The following is a 20,371-nucleotide window of genomic DNA, read 5'->3' on the forward strand; positions in this document are numbered from 1 at the left end:
TGATGCATCTCAGATTTTCAAAGAACTTGAAGACTAGAAGTAATTTCATGATGTAACATTATGAGCGATCGAATCGGCAGGGCAACACTCTAAAATAATCAACACATTTTAGTGTTTATTGGAATTATAACATGTAGCACATCATATGATTCATATCATAAGAACGGTTTTTTGGGAACCACTCCATTTTGGAGGCGGACCATGATATTTTTTTAATAGGTCATTTGGAAGTAAAGTGAAAAACTCTTTATCCATATATTTACTTTAATGCCAAAATTACCGTTCTATTTAAATTATACATATATTTACTTTAATGCCAAAATTACCCTTTTCTATTTAAGTTAGATTAGTGAGTTAATTAAGAATGCGCGATTGGGGGATATCAAAAATAATTGGGAGATAGAGGAAAAGGACAAAAACTGGATCCAAATATCAAATCAGGGTCACTCCTTATCTAAGTATTTTACCTAATTTATAATCTAATCCTCATTAATCAGGGATTAGTGTTTAATTATAATTAGGAAAAGTCTTAAGTATTTTTTAAAAGATTAGTGTGTATTTTTATTTGTATTTGGGTGAGTGATGTGAGAGTAGAAGGAGGGAAAAATATTTGAGAGAGAACTTTTTTTGGTGAAAATGGAAGATGATTGTGAGGAGAGAATTGCTGCTAAGAGGTTGAAAATTTGGTTTTTTTTTGTTTGAATCTACCATTTTTGCAGCTGAAAAAGCTCGGTGCCGGAAGCAGCCATACCGGCATGGTATTCATACTACGTCCATGCCGGCCACTCGATATCCGGCATGGTATGCAACCAAAAAATCTACGCTGGTACAAAACTATCCAGGGGGTCCGGGGGGCGTAGCCCCTCCTGGTCGTGTTCGACCATATTCCTTTTTGAAATTTTTTCTGGTTTTAAAATTCAGAACTTATTCCTTTTTGAAATTTTTTTGGTTTTGATCAGTCCACTGCTGGCATTGATAAGATGTTCTCGAGCATGCCAGCACCATTTTCCGGCATAGGATGTTGCTTAAACTTCTTTGCCGGCACATGATGTAAGTTATCCAGAAAATGAAGAAAAAAATCACTTGAGTACCGGCATTGATGGATTTCTACCGAGCATGCCGTCACCATTTTCCGGCATAGTATGTTGCTTAAATTTCTTTGCCGGCACATGATATAAAGTATCTAGAAAATTAAAAATAAAATTTCACTTGACTACCGGCATTGATAGATTTCTATTGCGCATGTCGGCATTTAGTTACGGCATTGAATTTTAGTTACCAAGCATGCCGGCAGCGTTCTCCGGCATGGTCTTCTTCATCATTTTCGACATGGTCTTCATCACTTCCGGCGATGTAAAAAAATATAGTTTCGACATGGTCTTCATGACTACCGGCATGATCATCATCACTTCCGGCATGGTTTTCATCACTATCGGCATGGTCTTTATCTATACCGGCATGGTCTTCATCACTTCCGGCATGGTCTTCATCATTTCCGGCATGGTCTTTATCACTTCCGGTATTTCTCCATCATTACCGGCATGGTCTTCATCACTTCCGAATGTAAAAAAAAAATCGTTTTCAAAGTGAGGAGTCGGCAGAGAAGGAGAAGAGAATTTAAAAGGGAATGGGGAAAATTTAGAATTTGAAAGGGAGTAGGGAATATTTAGGTTTCAAATCCCTAATCCTAAAAGAGATTAATAAGAAGTGAAGATGGAAATGGGGGTATGATTTTGTTTTTTGATGTTAAATTTTTTGATTTTATTTTGAGGGAAGGGTATTTTAGTATTTTCCCCCCAAAATCACCCCTTAGCAGACACTATGGGTTGGGGGAAGTAATTTATATCCTCCAATTAGTTTCAATATCCCCCAATCGCGCGTTCTTAATTAGTGAGTTGATTTTTGTTTGAAAGAAGAATTATTGAGAGGGGGAAGAAGAAGAAAAGGATGAAGAAGAGGGTTTTGGAAAAAAAAAATTGATCTTTTTTTTACGAGGCACAAGAAGAGTATGGTATTTTTTGTACTCACAGATACTTCAAATTTAGTTAATGGTGCTTGAAATGGCCAAAAGATTCCTAAAAATGATCAATTTACAAATCGATCTCGGTTCGGTTAAAAAAAAATCGGCTACGATAGCTGAAGAACAGGTAGCCGAACTTATCTGTATATGTAGTTCGACTAATTTTTCAGTTTATGCAGGTAGCCGAACTTAGCTTTAATTGAATTTTCACCGCCTGAGTATTAAGTTCGGATACCTTTTTCGCGCCGAACTTCAGAAGATATTTGTTCGGTGTGTTCGCAAAGTTGACTATATAGCCGAACTTTCTTTTCGGTTTAGTAACCAAAATATTCAACTTAGGCGAACTCAACATTTTCTTATACAGACAGGAGTTCGGTTAATAAAAAAAATTACGACTCAACTGAACCCAACATTTTCCTATATAGGAAGAGTTCGGTTAAGAAAAAAAGTTTTCAAGTCAACCGAACTCATGAGTTCGGTTAGGAACAATTTTTTTTCTTAACCGAAGTGTTCTTCGTGTACTTCTTATACGAAAATTCGGATAGCAAAACTAGGTTTTTCTAATAAGTCTCTTAACCGAACTACTATCTGTATCTTCCATCTTCACCATATTTTGATGAGTACTACTCGAATTTTACAATCAAAAATGAATTAAAAGTAATGTGTTTGTGGGAAAAGAGAAGAAGATGAAGAAAAAATAATTAAATTCAGGAATTCGGTGACGAATAGTAACAGCTAGAAAATGGCTATGATTTTGATTTTTTTATGTTTTGTTATTGATTTATAATAGGTAAAAGTAACAATGGCCCCCCTTCAAAATGGAGTGGTGCCAAAATTACGGTTCTATCCTAATTGGTCCTAAGCTTAATGGTTCTGGTTTTGACTGGGTGTGACATCTAAAAGGTTGAAACCTGTTTTGAAGCATACCGAATTTTTTTGAGGCATACTAATTCATTATCCCATCTGGGGTGGGTTTATAAGGGGTGTCTAAAGGTAGTGCAATTACCTATATATCCTTAAATAATTTAAATTACTAGAAAGCATCCTCAAAAACCTAAAATCAAAAATCAAAATAACCTTTAAACTTAAACATCTTGGACTCCAATTCAATCAAGCAATTAATCAAGCAAAGGGAACATGAAACGAAGTGAGCGATGTTGGAGTGCGAAATCCAAATTTCAATTGCTCTCAGATGTATTTTAGAATGTAATTTGTAACAAACACTTCTTGTTTTTGATTGATTTTATTTTGTTTGATAGATAAAATATGATTTCAAAGATGAAATTAGGGTTTTCAGAAGATTAGTTCGGCTGATCTTGGAATATCAATTTTGAGACGAACCTAGTATATGATTTAGAGAAACACTATGTTCGGCTAATGTGACTTTGTTATATTGTGTTCGAATCAGCCGAACCTAGCCTTGTTCTTTGTTTTAAATTTTCAGAAGATCAGTTCGGGCGATCTTGGAATATCAATTTTGAGCCGAACCTAGTATATGATTTAGAGAAACATTATTTTCGGCTGATGCGAATTTGCTAGATTTTGTTCGAATCAGCCGAACCTAAATTCGTCAGTTACAGAGTGAAGTTTCGGCTGACAAGTCATTTGGTCAGTAGATCTAGGTTTTAAAAATTCAATTTTTTAACAGATTCAACTTATAAAAAGGACATTAAACCCCGTATAGAAGTCTACCTCTGATTTGAATCAAACATTTTGGTCACTTCTAATCACTAACATCTCAACACTCAAGTTTTTTCCACTTCTTCTTCTTCCTCCTCTCAAAAATCCCAACTCTCTCACATAAATTTGATTTCTCTACTCATTTACCACTAATAATTTAATTTTTAATCAATCCTTAAAATTCCTAACTAAACAAGCCTAATCATAATCGTTAATTATGTAAGGGTAGTTATACCATTATCAAAAAGGATAGATAAAGGATGATGTTATTTTTTATTTAGTGAGCCTATTTTGGCAGTATTTGGTATGCCTCAAAAAATTTCAATATACCTCAAAACAGGTTTCAAAAGGTTCTAACTATGGTGACTGGGCCTCAAGAACTAAGCGAGGGCCGTGTAAAGGTAGACTTGCCGGAGCCAGACCCATATATAAACAATTTTTCTCTGCCAATTTGGGAATTCCAAGTTCTACATACAAGAAGGCACATACATTCAGATAGGATCCTTGAGGTCTGTGTCCAGCAAAACAGTCGAATTCGCAAACAAAACCTAACAAAAGCACGCTACTGCTACTCCAACTACTGGTGCTCTACGTTCCACATGTTTTTATGATTCTTGCACTACAACGATTGGAAAAAAAACAATAATGAAGGCACGAAAAAGGAAAATTAAGTACTCTCTTCTTTCTTTTTCCGGGTTTTATCGACATTTTGTACTGGAGTCATAGAGCGTACAAGACATTATAAAAAAAAATATATATATAGGTGAAAAGAACTCATAATTGGTTCTGTTTTGACTGGGTAAAATAGGCCCGTGTAAAGGTTGCCTCACCAAGGCCTGGCCTGAATACATTATTTGTTACCGGGCCTAAAAATTTAAGATAGGCCCGTAAAGGTAGCCTCATCAAAGCCTGGCCCGAATACAAAACAATTTTACTCTGCCAGTTCCAAGTTCTGCAAGCAAAAAAACAGTACACTATCTGCTACAGGCATATTCTACTACTAGTACAAGGCATATTCTTCAAGCTCTATGTCCAGGAAAGCAGTCTGAATTTCGCGGGTGTTTTACGTTTCACATGTTTCATGACTAAAACACTACCGCGATTCAACAAAAAACATTAATGAAGGCATGCGAAAGTACTCGCTAAACTAAAAAAAGTTTAACTAAGAAAATGAAATTTTTTCTTAAAGAAATGGTTATACCAGTAGACAAGTTTATTGGCAGACAATGGCCATAGTCATTTACATAATTCCAACGGAATCAAAGAGAAATACCAGATTACCTGAATCGAGAACATTGATGTTCCTTTTCTCTTTCCTTTTTTAAGTTGATACTCTTAGGCTCGTCCATTGCAATGGTGGACGACCCCGTTTTCCTGTTTTTCTTTGCGCTTCAAGTTAACGGAATTTAAACCCCATATTCGGATAGTCCTGTCATCACTTGCTGATGCCAACATGTGAGGGTTCCTAGGATTCCAGCTTACACAGTTCACTGATCCAGAATGCCCAGGTAATTTTTCTAGCAGCTCACCAGTGCCTCTGTGCCATATATAAACCTGCAGCCAATGTTTACTCATTAACCTCAAAATACAGAAAATGCTTCTGCTTTAAAGAAATCATAAAAAGAATGCAGAGTGGGAAAAACTAAAAAAAGAATGTAGAATACGGTGAGAGAAACCCGAAATTCAGAAAACCCCTTTGAACTTGGGAAAGAGACATTACCTCATCAAGAGGAATATGATGATGTTGTCATAAACAACTTACAGATAAAATAACAGTACACATAAGGTGACTTTTGAATCATGCATTCGCAAAATAAGTGAAATGGCCAATTTTAACTTTATGTCTCGATCCCTTTTGTTTGATGTTAATCGGGAGTAGTGTCTGAATCTCATGAATCATTTCAATTTGAGCTTACCAACGGACTGCATGAGGCATGACACACTAAAGTGATATTATGAAGAGACATGGTTTAAATCGTCAAAATTACCTATACTAGTCATAATCATCCAAGGACTACAGGGTGTAACTACAGTTGCAAAGATAACCGTCAATACAATCTCTAGTGTTTGATAATCTTTGTTTTAACCATTAGAAATGAAATCATACCTGAGAATCTTCACTTCCACTGGCAATGAAACCTTGCTCAAATCCACCAAAACAAGACCTGATAATAAATCGGCTGCGTTTGTGACCTTTGTACTTGGAGACGAGCTTAAGATCACCCTCAAGGCTCCATAAATGTACCTCTTGGTTAAAAAGATCAACCAACAAGTACTTATTATCCCTAGATAATGAGAATGACGTTATGACTTGATCCTCTTCAATTAGTTTCTCAACTTTAGCTACTCTATCAAGAATCAGTATCGATGTTTCTCTACATATCGTTATAATTTTTTCCCCATCACTCGTCACGGCCATGTCCGAAATTTTAAGAGTTCGCTGCCCTTTCCAACATTCAAGTTCGTTTCCATCCAGATCCCACATGCAAATGCTCTTATCTATTAAACCAGTGAATATTCGGTTTCCATCAGGATGCCATTCACAGGAGACAAAGCTAAGGCCTGATTTTTCGTAAACCTGAAGGCATTCACCCGAATTCACATCCCAAAGTCTGATGACGTCCTCTAATCCGCATGTGAGGATCTGACGGCTGTCAGGGCTCCATGAAATACTCATAACGGGTCTTTGATGCCCAGTTAGTTTGTGCTTCAATGTCACTACACCATCACCATTAACCTGAATTATGCAAAAGATACATTGCTTGGTGTCATATACATTGCCTGATAGACAAAAGATAGATTGCTTGATAGACAAAACATTGCTTGATAGACAAAACATTGCTTCAATGTCATATACATTGCTTGATAGACAAAACATTAGTTTCATGGATGAGTGCAATATACATTGCTTGGTGTCAAGTGATAAAGATGGCTGAATTATGCAAAAGATACAAGGTTCGGTCTGTTTGCGACATTATTTCAAGTTTACAATGGACTAAAGGGACCTAGGGAGTGCTCAAATTGCTAATTTTGTTACATGTAATTGTGACATACCCCAACCTAGAATTACAAGCATTGTTCGCCGGGTTCCACAAGCAGCTTTACATGTGACAGAAGTACTCGGAGGTTAATTCACTAAAATTTTCTATTTTGGTGAAATATGTCAGGAATGAGTTTCCTATGTGATCAGTCAATTACACTATTTCATGAGACTACTTATGTTTAACAGGATTCACAAAGTAGACTCCAAATACTTTAATCAGGGTGAATGACCAAAGAGAAAACAAACAGCAACATGCCATTTCTGACAAGAGATATGTGCTCAAAATAATATTGAAGCATGATGGTTACCTCCCAAATAATTGCTGATCGATCATTGGAAGACGAGGCCAAGTACTTCCCATCATGTGAAAATAGCAAAAACCAGACTTCGTCATTATGAGATTCCAATACCTATGAAATCGTAACAGAAAAGCTCAGAACAATTCTACACAATCTAAATAGAAAATATGAAAAAGATACATAGAAGATAAAGACAGAAGTTCGGTAAAAAGATTATTTCTTCCTCTCCTGATAGTTTTATTCGTATTTACGTAATATATCGTATTAAAAAAAGGAATTTATAGCGTGGCGGTGGTAGCTTAACTTAGAGGCACTGCACAAGAACTCTACAGGCTTTCATTTGATTATTAGACGATAGCTAACTTTAATGACAAAAGGAAAGTGAAACCGGATAACTTCGTGTACGTCAAATGAGTAAAAATCACCAAGTAATCAGTTGCACAAAAAAGACAGGGAGACGAGTGTAAAATGCACTGAAATGCCTGTGAAATATAAACTAAATTCGACCATTACTTAAATGTATGTCTAAATGCAGTTTCCGATCTGACTCTCCAAATGACGGTAACTATTCCTAGATGAAGTGGCAAGTGAAACTGGATGACCTCATGTATGTCAAATGAGTAAAAATGACCAAATAATCAGTTGCACAATAAAGACAGGGAGACATGTGTAGAATGCACTGAAATGCCAGTGAAATACAAAGTAAATTCGACCATTACTTAAATGTATGTGTCAATGCAGTTACCAATCTGACTCTCGAAATGAGAGTAACTATTCCTAGATGAAGGCTTCGTCTTAAACAAAACATGTCACCCCTAGCCTAGAAGCATGCAATTTATAAAACACTTTACTACAAGAAGACATTATCACATGTGCAGAAGGTCGAAGTCATGCTGTAATTGTTCATGGAGCTACAGGAGGTACAATCCCAGTGCTTCCTTATCTAAATAGGGTCTCCTGAAAGTTTATATAGGCTAAACGATGAAATTATTTGAGAAGCATCTGTTACTTCCTTCTATACCTGAAACCGACTCGCTCTGAAATGGATGATTTTTAACTAACAAAGAATATGGCACAAACCATCAACAAGATCCACTCACAAGTTTTCAATTGAGGAAGTATTTACGAACAGAATGTAAAGTAAAATAATCATTTTAGATCATTAAGCATTGGTGACATTTATTTCAAACATTCATAACCATCTAACTTCTCCATAAACACGGAGTAACATTATGCTTACATGTCATTCATGATAAACATTATGTAAGGTTGGAGAACATTAAAAATATCAAATACAAGAACGGCGAATATTAGTTCCCACCTGAGAAGTGCGAGAAGGAATCTGATCTTTTCCACATTGATGATCTGAGAACAATGATAATGCACTATCCAAAGAGTTATGAAACACACAAGATCCGCGTTGCACATTGAGGGCCTGTTCAACCAGATTTTCCAACCTTCTTTCGGGTATCATAACTGCTGGGGGTAGCAATTTCTGTAGTTCCTCTAAAAGTTTTGACCGGGACTTACCACTTACTACCTCCCCATTTGAAGAACCTACTAATTTGGGCTGCGAATAATAGACAACGCATGAAGCAAGTTCATGTACTCGATTTACGTTGATGTTAAGAGGTGTAATTTCAGTCCTCAGAGTCTGCAGAGCCTCTATTACTCTTTCTTTACCAAGAAGTTCAAAAAACTTCTGCTCCAATATCAAGAATGACGCGGACTTTAAAGTACTTTCTTCTAAAATACCAATCTTACGCAATGTAACCACACTTTCCTCCCAATTTCCATTGAGTACTTGCTTTCTAAGAAGACCCACCAGAGAAGAATGTAATGGTATCCCAGACTCCTCCTCTAGAAGAGATCCACTATCCTCATACCCTAGAGAGTATAATGCTTCAGTTATAATCCTAACAAATTCCATTTTTTTAATAATTCCTTTTGAGCCAACCATCTCTTCGTCTCCCCCATCAGAAGGCAGTGGTCGAGCCATTGAGTTATACAAAGAGCCGGTGGCAGGCTCCAAATGAGATGAATTATTTGCGAGTCCCCTCTTACCTCCTAATGAAACTTTCACGCGTTTCGTAGGTGGTTCATCGTCCTCTACACCTCCCATGAAATGCCCAAATCAGCCCATATATTCCACGAGTGAACGAAATATTGCCTCAACAGAAGTAATGTTTCAACTCAGATGCCTCCCCGTCCGGTGAATAAGAAACAATCAAATCAAAAATGTAGTCCTGCATAAACAGCAAAGCTCACAAATCTCAGCAAGACTACAGTTTCAAATTAAGCAAGATTGTAAACACAAACAACAACGCGAGAGACTGAAACAGTTAAGCATCAACATTATGTTCTCATACAACATATATCCAACTGCGTGTTCAAAGGCAACAAATAAAGTCAGGTCTTATCTTGCAACTACAATCTTATCTTGCAAATACAATCAAGCTGCAACTGGATTAACTAACAAACATCGAACAAGCCCATACATTAGTGCCAAATTCAGTATATGAATTTTATAAACTCAGTGACAATATGGCGGCATCATAAATTTGGGCATCAACTTAACAAAATCCAGATAACCCCATTTCATTACAGTTATTGGATTGACTAATTATTCACTCAACATTTAGGGTTCTTATTAAAGTCCATCAGTCAGACAACAAAACTTGTAGATAACAATCACATCTTTATCCAGTACCACACCAACAAGTAAACAACTCCAATAAGTAAAACAACTCTTCCAGATAATCTCAATATAAATCTCAAAACATCAAATTAAGAAGAACCCATGATTCAAAAACCAGATATCTAATCAATTATAAAGAATCAAAAGAAAAAGAACAACCCCCAAATTAAAGAAAAAGAAAGAAATCAAACCTTGAGCAGATGACTGAACAATAATGGAGAGATTTCTTGGATCTAACCTTGAAAACCCTAGAGAGATTATAAGAAATCGAAGAATTGAAGAATTTTAAGGGGTTGTAGGAACCGACAACGGTAGGTCAAAAAACAAAGAAAGGGATCAATAAAGGATAGGGGAAAAACAAAGAAGACCAAAACCCTTTGGGAAAAAAGCTTGTCTTCTTCTTCTTCTTCTTCTTCTTCTCTTTTTATATTGAAGAGAAGAAGAAAGAATGAAAATTTATTTATTGAGGAATCTTGTTTGAGAAGATGATGATGATGATGAAGTGAAGAAGGTGGTGTTTTTGGGCAGTGAATGAATCTGAGAGAGTAAAAAAAGATAGAAAAATGGGGAAGAAAGGAGATGAAAATGGGTGAGAAAAAGAAGAAAAAGCCCACTTGTTTATTTCTTGTTAGGCTTTTATGCCCATCATCAATTCATCATCATCCAAACCATCACGTTACTTGGGGGCAAGTAAGTTAAGTCACGTTTGTTATTCATTTTCTCGATTATTCCATAAAAATTCGGGTGTTAACGAGTTTCGAACTGGTCAATCACTAAGTGGTCTAGTGGTTGGCATGCTCCTTCCCATTGCGGAGATAAAAGTTCGAACCCTATAATTGCCAAAATCCACTCCAATTTAAGGAGTTTGGATGTAGTTTAGGGACCACTAGTCTACGGTATCAAAAAAAGAAAAACGAGTTGCGAACTCCCATGGATGAAAATGTAATTATTATTTTGAGCTGGAAGTTTTATAGAAGTAACAAAGCGACAAATATTCTGCTATTACATTATTGACGAGTTTCGAAATCGTTGGAAATGTAATTTTTACTTTAAGCTGGAAATTTTCTAGAAGTCAAACCATCGGTTTTGGTGCAAGTAAATCTGTTAAGTCACGTTTATTATTAACTTTTCTCGATCATTTGATAACATTTCCGTGTTTCGAACTCAGATAAGTCAATCATTTAACATAAATCGTCGGAAAAACAACTCAAAACCATATTATTCTCACGTTAACTATAAAAGGAAAATGATGAACCCTTTTATAAAACTGCAGGCAGGGACGGAGCTTAGTGTAGTTCAGGGGTGGTCCCCGCTTCCCCTGTTTCCCGTTAATTCATTATAAACCCTTTGGAACTTTTGTTATTTAGAAGAAAAAATTGTTAGTTAGCCCCCTTGAATTTATGTTTTGCCTAATTTACCTCCCCTGAAAAACATTTATGGCTCCGTCCCTGACTGCGAGTCCAAAATACCACCAGATCCAACGAGTTTCGAACTCACATGAATGAAAATATAATTGTTATTTTGGGATGGAAATTTTATAGAAGTAAAAAAGCGACAAATATTTCGTTATTTCATTATTGACGAGTTTCGAAATCGCTGAAAATGTAATTCTTACTTTGAGCTGGAGATTTTCTATAAGCCAAACATCACTTTTGGTGCAAGTAAATTTGTTAAGTCACGTTTATTATTAGTTTTTCTTGATCATTTTGATAAAATTTCGGTGTTAGTGAGTTTCGAACTCAGATAAGTCAATCATTTAACATAAATCGTCGGAAAAATAGCTCAAAACTACAAAACCATCTTATTCTCAAACTAACTCTAAAAGGAAAATGGTGAATCATTTTATAAAACTGTGGGTCGAAAATAAAAGTCATCAGATACAGTAGAAAACTTGGAGTCATAACTTGTTAAGTTTTTATGCCCATCATCATTATCTAACCCATCACGTTTGGTGCAAATAAGTTTGTTAAGTCACGTTTATTTTTTATTTTTTCAATTATTCGACAAAGATTTCGATATCGTTGAAAATGTAATTTTTATACTTAGCTGGAAATTTTGTAGAAGTAGAAACGATAAATATTTCGGCATTAGCGATTTTCAAACTTGGATTGTATTTTACTTTGTGCTGATAATTTTGTAGAACTCAAAAAATCATAAAGATTTCAGTGTTGACGAGTTTTGAACTTGGATCGTTGAAAATGTAATTTTTACACTGAGTTGGAAATTTTGTAGAAATCGAGAAACAATAAATATTTCAGCATTGTCGAATATCGAACTTGGGTCGTTGAAAATGTAATTCTTAATCTAAGCTAGAAATTTTGCAGAAATGGAAAAATGATAAAGATTTCGGTGTTGACGAGTTTCGTACTTAGAACATTGAAAATGTAATTTTTACTCGGAACTAGAAATTTTGTATAAAAGAAAATCCGATAAAGATTCCGGTGTTGACGAGTTTGGAACTTAGGTAGTTAAAAGTGTAAATTTTACTATGAGCTGGAAATTTTACAGAAGTGAAAAAATGATAAAGATTCCGGTGTTGACGAGTTTCGAACTTAGATCGTTGTTAAAAAAAATTATAATTTTTACTCTGAGGTGGAATTTTGTGGAAGTAAAGAAAATGATAAAGATTTCAGTGTTGACAAGTTTCGAACTTAAAGCGTTGAAAATGCAATTTTTACTCGGAGCCAAAAAAAATTGTATAAGTAAAAAAAAATTACCGGTCGATAAGAATCGTAACACTAGCAGGATTTTATGTACATTCAGTATTGATGCTAATGAGGTAGGTTTAAGTCATATTTTCGACTGTTAAAATCAATGAGGTAGGCTTAGGTTGTTAATAAGTATATTTTAGGTTGGGATGAGATCTAAATATAAATTTTAAAGCATTAAACATTTTTTGGGTTGGATGCAGAAGTCACGAGGCAACTTTGGGTGGGTTCAGATACAGACGCTATATCACGAGGTAATGATGGGTCACAAGCCTTTTAATTTACCCAACAAGTAAATATGTGTCTTAGAATGAATTATGTCATAGTGAAGAATTGTAGTAGGTCACAATTAATATTTGGTTGATTATTTATTTCATTAATTACCTCCATTTTATAAGTTCTCCTTTGTTCAAATAATAGAATAAACTAATTTGGTTGATTATTTATCTCATTAATTAACTATTGTCTAGTTATTTCAATTGAAAGCTTTCGCTTCTTATCATTTGGTATCAAGAGCTTTGGTTTGATTCTCAAGGGAAAGTGGTGGTGAAGATACTTATTCTTGAGGTGAACACTATTAATCTCGTTATCAAGTATTTTGGGTTGATTATCATGTTCTTTGGTAGTATTTTCATTAGGTTTTTCGATCCTGCATTAAATTTCACTATGGTTTACAAAGGAGAAGTTAATTTGGGTAAGATTCATTCAAAGGATGTGTTAATGAATATTGTACATGAAGTGTTTGATAATATGTATCAAAGAATGAGAGAAATTTGTGAAGAATATTATTGGAAACTTATAAGTCTCCATAATCAAGTAAGGATTCTACCTAATGATTGTGATGATGTAAACGAACTAGATGTATCAATTTTGGTTGGTGGATATAAGGATGAACAAATTTCCCACAAGGTGTTTGATAAAATGTCTCCACCAAAATTTCATAGTTATTTGAGTCATGGAGAAAATGAAATTTGAGGTGTTATTCTAATATATCAAAATAGCATGAATGGGGATCAAATATTTGATTATTTTACTATCATGGACCAAATGTTATCATGTAGAAGTCAAGAGAAAGAAGAAAATAAATCAGTATTGTGTCCCACATTTGGAAAGGTACTTAGTGACAAAATAAAAGATGGGGAACCATTGTATGATATCGAATTGGAAGATATTATATCGAGGAGATCTCGAGGAAAATTTCAAGTATGTGATGAACCGACAATTACCAGAAGCCAGCCTTCACTCAAGCTACAACAAAATGGGGAGTCAATATATATTGATCCAATTTGGGCTTTCATCGAAGATAAGTTCCATCGATTTAGTCACCGTGCAATGTTGAGAAAAATACTTGGTGTTTCTTTACTACTTGGGGATCCTCTTAACTATGTCCACAAGAAGCTAGTTTGGTGAGTAACGACAATGGAAGGTGTAGAGGTAGAATTTTCTTCAAGCAAGGAAGAATACCAAACACAAATGGAGAATATGCTTTGAAGAATTCGAGGAAAAATTTGTTCAAAGAAGAGGAGGAGGATGTATTGTGGATGTCCCATATCAATACGGAAGCACCATTTATATCTCATCTTTAAAATACTTTGAATATGTTGCATACGCCCTTAGTCATCTAGAATACATAACCAGTTTGTCTAACTTAGCCTGTGTAAGTGGCGGTCTAGATTTATCCTCAGAATAGATAAATTTATGGCTAATCCACAAAACACACCTTTACATACGTTTCAACCGTGTCAAAATGTTACCTTCAGAAGAAAAATAACGTGTCAAAATGTATTCGTGGACGGTTAAGAAAGATAACGTCCAGCTCTTTGATTCTTTTTCCTTCGTAGATTCATTACTCATTTCCCCTTAGCGGCTCATAACAAATTCACAAAATTCAGGGAATAGGGAGAGATAGAAAGAGATGAGGTAAATGGAAAAAAACTTGCGCTCAAACCTCAAAGAATAATTCCATAATGTTAATTATAATGTAGCTTCAAAGAAGGGAGAAAAAAAATACGAAATTTGTTTAACTTATATTGTAAATATGGGGTGTAAATACTAACTTAGCGTTAATGTTCAAAACATTCTTTATGTTTTTTTTCCAAAAAGAGTACCACATTCGTATATTTTATGATTTTAACATATGAAATGCATTTCGTAAGTTATTTGATTAATATGATAATAAATTAAATTAAGATGATGATATGAATATTTTATCGGGTTTTGTTATGATAAATTTTTAAAATACAATGACATGGTTGGAATGCCATTTTTTCGAAATTTTAGCGTCATTTTTCCTTGTCAAACTCAAATGACATCACGGTTTCCTACAAACTATCATATCTATGCTAGATCATTATTTTATCTTTTGTGATTATTGTGACTTTGATGTACCAATTTATTATATTTTGACTAACTTCATAGGGAATCACACCAATTTCCTCATTAATTTTGTAGAAAATTTCAAATAAAAATCTTAGTTTTCAGTGCCTACTCAAGTTAGATTAACAAGAAAGGATCCATTGACCACTAATGGATTAGATGGTTTCAGATCATTGTAAAATTCCATCAACAACAACTAGTTTGTCGATATAGGAGATATCATGTGAAATGTAATAGTCTTGGAAAGTGCTTGAACTCGCTTAATTATTCTTATATTTAGAAGTTCGAGTACTTTTGTATGGAAATTGGAATTGCATGCAAGGTTTATTATCATTGTAAAAATTGATTGATTTACTCTGTATAACAAAAGATGACAACAATCCAGAGGAGACGTCAATGAGACAGTTGGCTGGCGAGATTGGACTTACCATTAAACAGGTTAGGAAGTGGTTCTACAATAGACGCCACAGGGAAAAGAAGCGCCTAGAGAGGCAACAACTTAAATTAGGTACTTAAACCACCTTTAAGTTTCAGTGTAAGTGTCTTTAGTTCAGTAAACTAGTATATCTTTTACTTTAATAACCGGCGTATTAGATCATATCCAATGCAAGGGGTCCAGGTCATCCTATGTGGAGGTATTATTTTCACCTTTTTAATTGTGAGTCATTATTAAATGACAAAAGATGATGAAGGTAAAACTTTTTAGCTAAAGTTCATCTCCAATCCTCAAGGTATCATCTAACACTTATTGTTTAAATTTACTTGCGGGTCATTACTAATCTAGACTTTTTCCTTTACCCCACTTAGCCATGTCATATTTTTTCATGACCTTCACCTTTGCATTAGAGATGAAAATCTGGTGGAAAAAGTTTTAAATCCTATGTGATATGAAATTTATGATCTTTACCCTTTGCGGAGATACTCTTAGGAGTGTAAGCCTTTATCTTTATCTTTGAGTCACTAGGTTAAGTCTTATCTTTTACTTGAGTTGTTCCTATAAGTACAACAAACATGTATTGTTTCCTAATTTTACAGTCTAAAGGATAGGAAAAATAAAGAAGACCAAACCATTAGACAATAAAGCTTGTCGTTTTCTTCTCTTTTTTATTGAGAAGAAAAAAGAATGAAAATTTATTTATTAAGTAATAATTAAGTAACCTTATTTGACAAGATGATGATGAAGAAAGAAGTGGAGAAGGTGGTGTTTTTGGGAAGTGGATGAATCTGAGAGAAAAAGTAAAAAAACAAAAGATAGAAAAATGGGGGAAAAGTGATGAAAATGAGTGAGAAAAATAAAAATCAAAATCCCACTTGTTTATTTCTTGTTAGGCTTTAATGCACATAATCAACCAAACCATCACGTTTGGTGCAAGTAGGTTTGTTAAGTCACATTTATTTTTCTTTTTCTCGATTATTATTCGATAAAGGTTCCGGTTTTAACGAGTTTCGAACTCATATCATTGAAAATGTAATTTTTATTATGAGATGGAAATTTTATAGAAGTAAAAAAAATGATAAAGATCTCGCCACTTTGGTGTTGACGAGTTTCGAACTTTGGTCGTTGAAAATGTAAATTTTACTCTTAGTTGAAAAATTTGTAGAAGTAAAAAAAATTGATAAAGATTTCGGTGTTGTTGAGTATCGAACTTAGGTTGTTGAAAATGTAAATTTTACTCTGATCTGGAAATTTTGTAGCAGTGAAAAAAAACGATAAATATTCGGTGTTGACGAGTTTCAAACTTAGATCATTGAAAGTGTAATTCTTACTCTTAGATGGAAATCTTGTAGAAATTAAAAAAATGATAAACATTCCGGTGTCAACGACTTTCCTACTTGGAACGTAGAAAATGTAATTTTACTCTAAACTGGAATTTTTATAGAAAAGAAAATTCGATAAAGATTTCGGTGTTGACGAGTTTCGAACTTAGGTCATTTACAATGCAAATTTTACTCTGAGCTAGAAATTCTGCAGATAATGATTTTGGTGTTGACGAGTTTCGAACTTCGATCATTGTTAAAAAAAAAAAGGTAATTTTTACTTTGAGCCGAAATATTTATGGAAGTATAAAAAACGATAAATAATTCAGTGTTTACGAGTTTCGAACTTCAAGCGTTGAAAATATAATTTTTACCCAGAGCCAGAAATTTCATATAAGTCGAACCAAATTACCGGTTGACATAAATCGTAAAATTTTAGATTCGTATTTTTGTACAATTAGTGTTGATACCAATAAGGTGGGCTTAGGTCGTTAATAAGTAAATTTTGGAGTGTTGATATCAATGAGGAAGGTTTAGGTTGTTAATTAATAAGTGTAATTTAGGTCTTAAGTTTCAGATCTAAATATATATTTTGAATAATTAAGCATCTTTTTGGGTTCAGGTGCAGACGTGAAATCATAAGCCAACTTTGGGTCACAAGCCTTTTAATTTACCCAACAAGTAAATATGTGCCTTAGAATGAATTATGTCATAGCGAAGAATTGTAGGTCACGATTTGGTGATGCTCTTACACAAATACTAATAAAACCACCTCTAAGAATGACTGACCCTCAATCCTTGGTGGGTATCTAATGTTGGATATTTTCAATACATATGCATTATGTTTGCCGCAAAATCAAGAGAAAATAAATCGTTAGTATAAATAAATTACAAAATTTTATAACTCATTTAAAATAACACACATGTATCATATATATGAACACAACTTGCAAAAATTCGGGTAAATGAAAGAAAAAAAACATCATGAGATAAATCATATTCAGGTTGTTAACAAGAAAAATCAACACATATTGTTAATTCCAACCTTAGAGTCAATATTTAAGGACTTCGACATCATCAAAGATCAAACTTGTTGTTGGTTTAATTATTTTTTCAAATCTCATAGAACAATGGCTTACTCATGTTTAATGCTACCTAATAAAACTACACCAAGAATGAGCATGCATCAATAAAAAAAATGTAATTAGAGAAATTAACAATTCCTTTAACAATATATAAACCACGAAGAGAAACTAGAAAAGAATAAAAAATATGGAAAGCAAATCTCTTAGAAAGCAAGAATTTTGAAAGATCAATTTTATTTAGTTTCCTTATTCCTTTGGCGGAATCCCTACAATTTCTCACTCTAGTTTAGTTATTTATGGACTTAATGATGCAAAAAAGATGGTTTCCACAAAGTTTATTGGATTTCATATTCGAACATAACCCTCTGTAGATAATAAAAACAAAGTTGTGAGGTAACAACGGATTCTACTACAAAATTGTTGGGTTTTATCCTTCTATAACACCTGAAGAATAAATATTATAATACCATAATGGAGTTCCGGAGAAGGAAGAAAAAAAGAAATATCTATAACTTCGTTTCTAAATATGGGAGGCAAAAATTAATACTAACTTAACACTAATGTTTAAATCGGTTTTTTATTTTTTTTCTCAAAAATAAAAGTATTTTGTTAATAAATGAAATGCATATTCATAAGTTAGTATTGAATTACTATTGTAATAAAATACATTAAGATGTACTTTATCAATTTTGTTATGAAAGTTTTTGAAAATATATTTTGTAATGCTTATGTAATTACACATAAAATTTGAGGTAAGATAACAAATTAAAGATGTTGTTATTGTGTATACATGAGTGGATCGAACTGGAAAGATGTTGTAAGAATTAGGTTAACGATAAAGGATGGTTGTCGATGAAAAAACCTTCACGATTTCCTAAAAACTATCATATATGCGCTGGATCATTCCTTCATTTTTTGTGATCATTCTAACATCAATTTACTTTTTCTTCTTCTGAAACAGAACTAGATTCATGTACAATCACATTAATTTTCGCATCAGTATATATAAGTTCAACAATATAAATTTGAGTTGATTAATTATATTTAAGTATAAAGCACACCATTAAAGTTTTTTTTAGAGTACCTTGTTCTAAATATATACGTGACTGAAGTAAATACAAATAACATACAGTTAAAGATTACCAGGTTTAGTTTAAGGATCAAAGTCTTTATATTCAGAGCGATCTTGAGTAGGTAATCTATTGTTCTAAAGGTACCTCCATGTTACCAGCCTCAAACATTGAGGATTACAAAGCAAGGGAATTGATGACATTTTAATAGGCCGAGTTGTTCCACCTTATCATCTGCCAAAACAAGTTTCATGATTTCATCATCTATTTAGCAGTTTGTATATCACAATATCCAATTCCTAACGTTTCAAGAAGTGGACTGCTTGAAAAGAGTCGAGTGAAAAAATTTACACTGGCAACATAATCCCACAAAAATATAGAGTTTTAAGTTTTGGTAAACTCATTGATTCAGGAACAATATGTACAGAGGTACCTTAAAACATTAGTATCAACTTTTTCAGTAATTTGAAATTAAGTAATCTAAGAAGAATCTTGTATGTATAATTATCACGTGCTTGACTAATTTCTAGTGTTACTTCTTGAACGTTACGCTTAATGGCTTCTTTACTATATCTAGAAAGACTTGGTGATATACTTACACATTCATTAAAGTAATACCATCTGCATCTCAACCTAAACCATTGAATTTGAATGTCACAATCGTCGCGGAGCAGTAATATTCTATCGATTAAACCATCCACCTTATCTAACATATCACCGTCCATCTCAAAGTTTAGATAACGTAGAGATTATCAAATATTATTCCATCCTTTAAGATAAGAGGAGTTTGTACGACATGTTTTGTATTTGTAGATGACATGATGTTGTGAATCGCGATATCGAGTGACTTGTTGATTCTATCAACTTCTTCTTCTTTATTATTATTATCATCAGAAGAAGATGGTAATAATTTTCTTGTGTTTGTAAACTACAGGTAAATTCTACCTCAAACAGATAATTTGTTCTTGTAAACAAATTGAAAGAATGACTGATGTTGATGCAAAAAATCCAAAATAAATAAAGTTGGGTAGCTTAGTAACAGATAGGATTCAAGAGGCATGTTTTCAGTTATAGTAATAATTTAAAAAAAAAAGTAAAGAAAATTCTTAGAAGGTGTGTTTCTTACAAAAAAACGAAAAGAAAATCCTCTGTTTTTTAATATTACAAAGTGACTACTAAAAATTCCTTCATATCCCTCGTTATATTTTAAAATCGTAGATTTATTATTTTGAGAGATATCTAAATATACTTTTTTAGAAGAACATGTCAAAAGTTGCGTCAAAATATGTGATATTTTGGAAGACCTTGGAGCTAAGGTTTTATTTTTATTCTAACAACTGAACGAAAAATATCAGTTACTTCAAAATTTCTTTGTAAATTAATCTGGATAAGTCAAATATTTTCTTCAGAATAAAATTAGGTGATAAAGCTTGTGATGACATTGCTGCAATTTTGAAGATGAAAGAGATGAAGCTGTATGAGGAGACCTGTTCACAAGACAATTATTTCCAGACTTCTGCGGATGATTTTCAAGTTGAATTGGGTTCAAATTAATATTGATGCATCTATATTAAAACAGGTTTAACTAATGCTGGGGTTGCTTTGATTTTGTACAATCATGCATGGAGTTTATT

The 20,371-nt window shown here is 33.6% G+C and overlaps 1 protein-coding gene across 1 annotated transcript; it reads right to left on the minus strand.

Moving 5' to 3' along the window:
• Positions 1-4,836: 4,836 nt before the first annotated feature.
• On the minus strand, positions 4,837-10,332 carry LOC113312591 (WD repeat-containing protein 26 homolog). The gene is made up of 5 exons (XM_026561336.1): positions 9,932-10,332; positions 8,364-9,288; positions 7,052-7,153; positions 5,808-6,437; positions 4,837-5,254 (listed from the first exon to the last, which is right to left on the minus strand). Exons 2-5 carry the CDS (start codon positions 9,162-9,164, stop codon positions 5,036-5,038), a joined length of 1,752 nt encoding a protein of 583 aa, XP_026417121.1. The 5' UTR covers positions 9,165-9,288; positions 9,932-10,332; the 3' UTR covers positions 4,837-5,035.
• Between the last annotated feature and the right edge of the window lie 10,039 nt (positions 10,333-20,371).

The sequence above is a fragment of the Papaver somniferum genome, chromosome 1 (assembly GCF_003573695.1).
Source record: "Papaver somniferum cultivar HN1 chromosome 1, ASM357369v1, whole genome shotgun sequence".
In the NCBI taxonomy this organism is placed as follows: domain Eukaryota; kingdom Viridiplantae; phylum Streptophyta; class Magnoliopsida; order Ranunculales; family Papaveraceae; genus Papaver; species Papaver somniferum.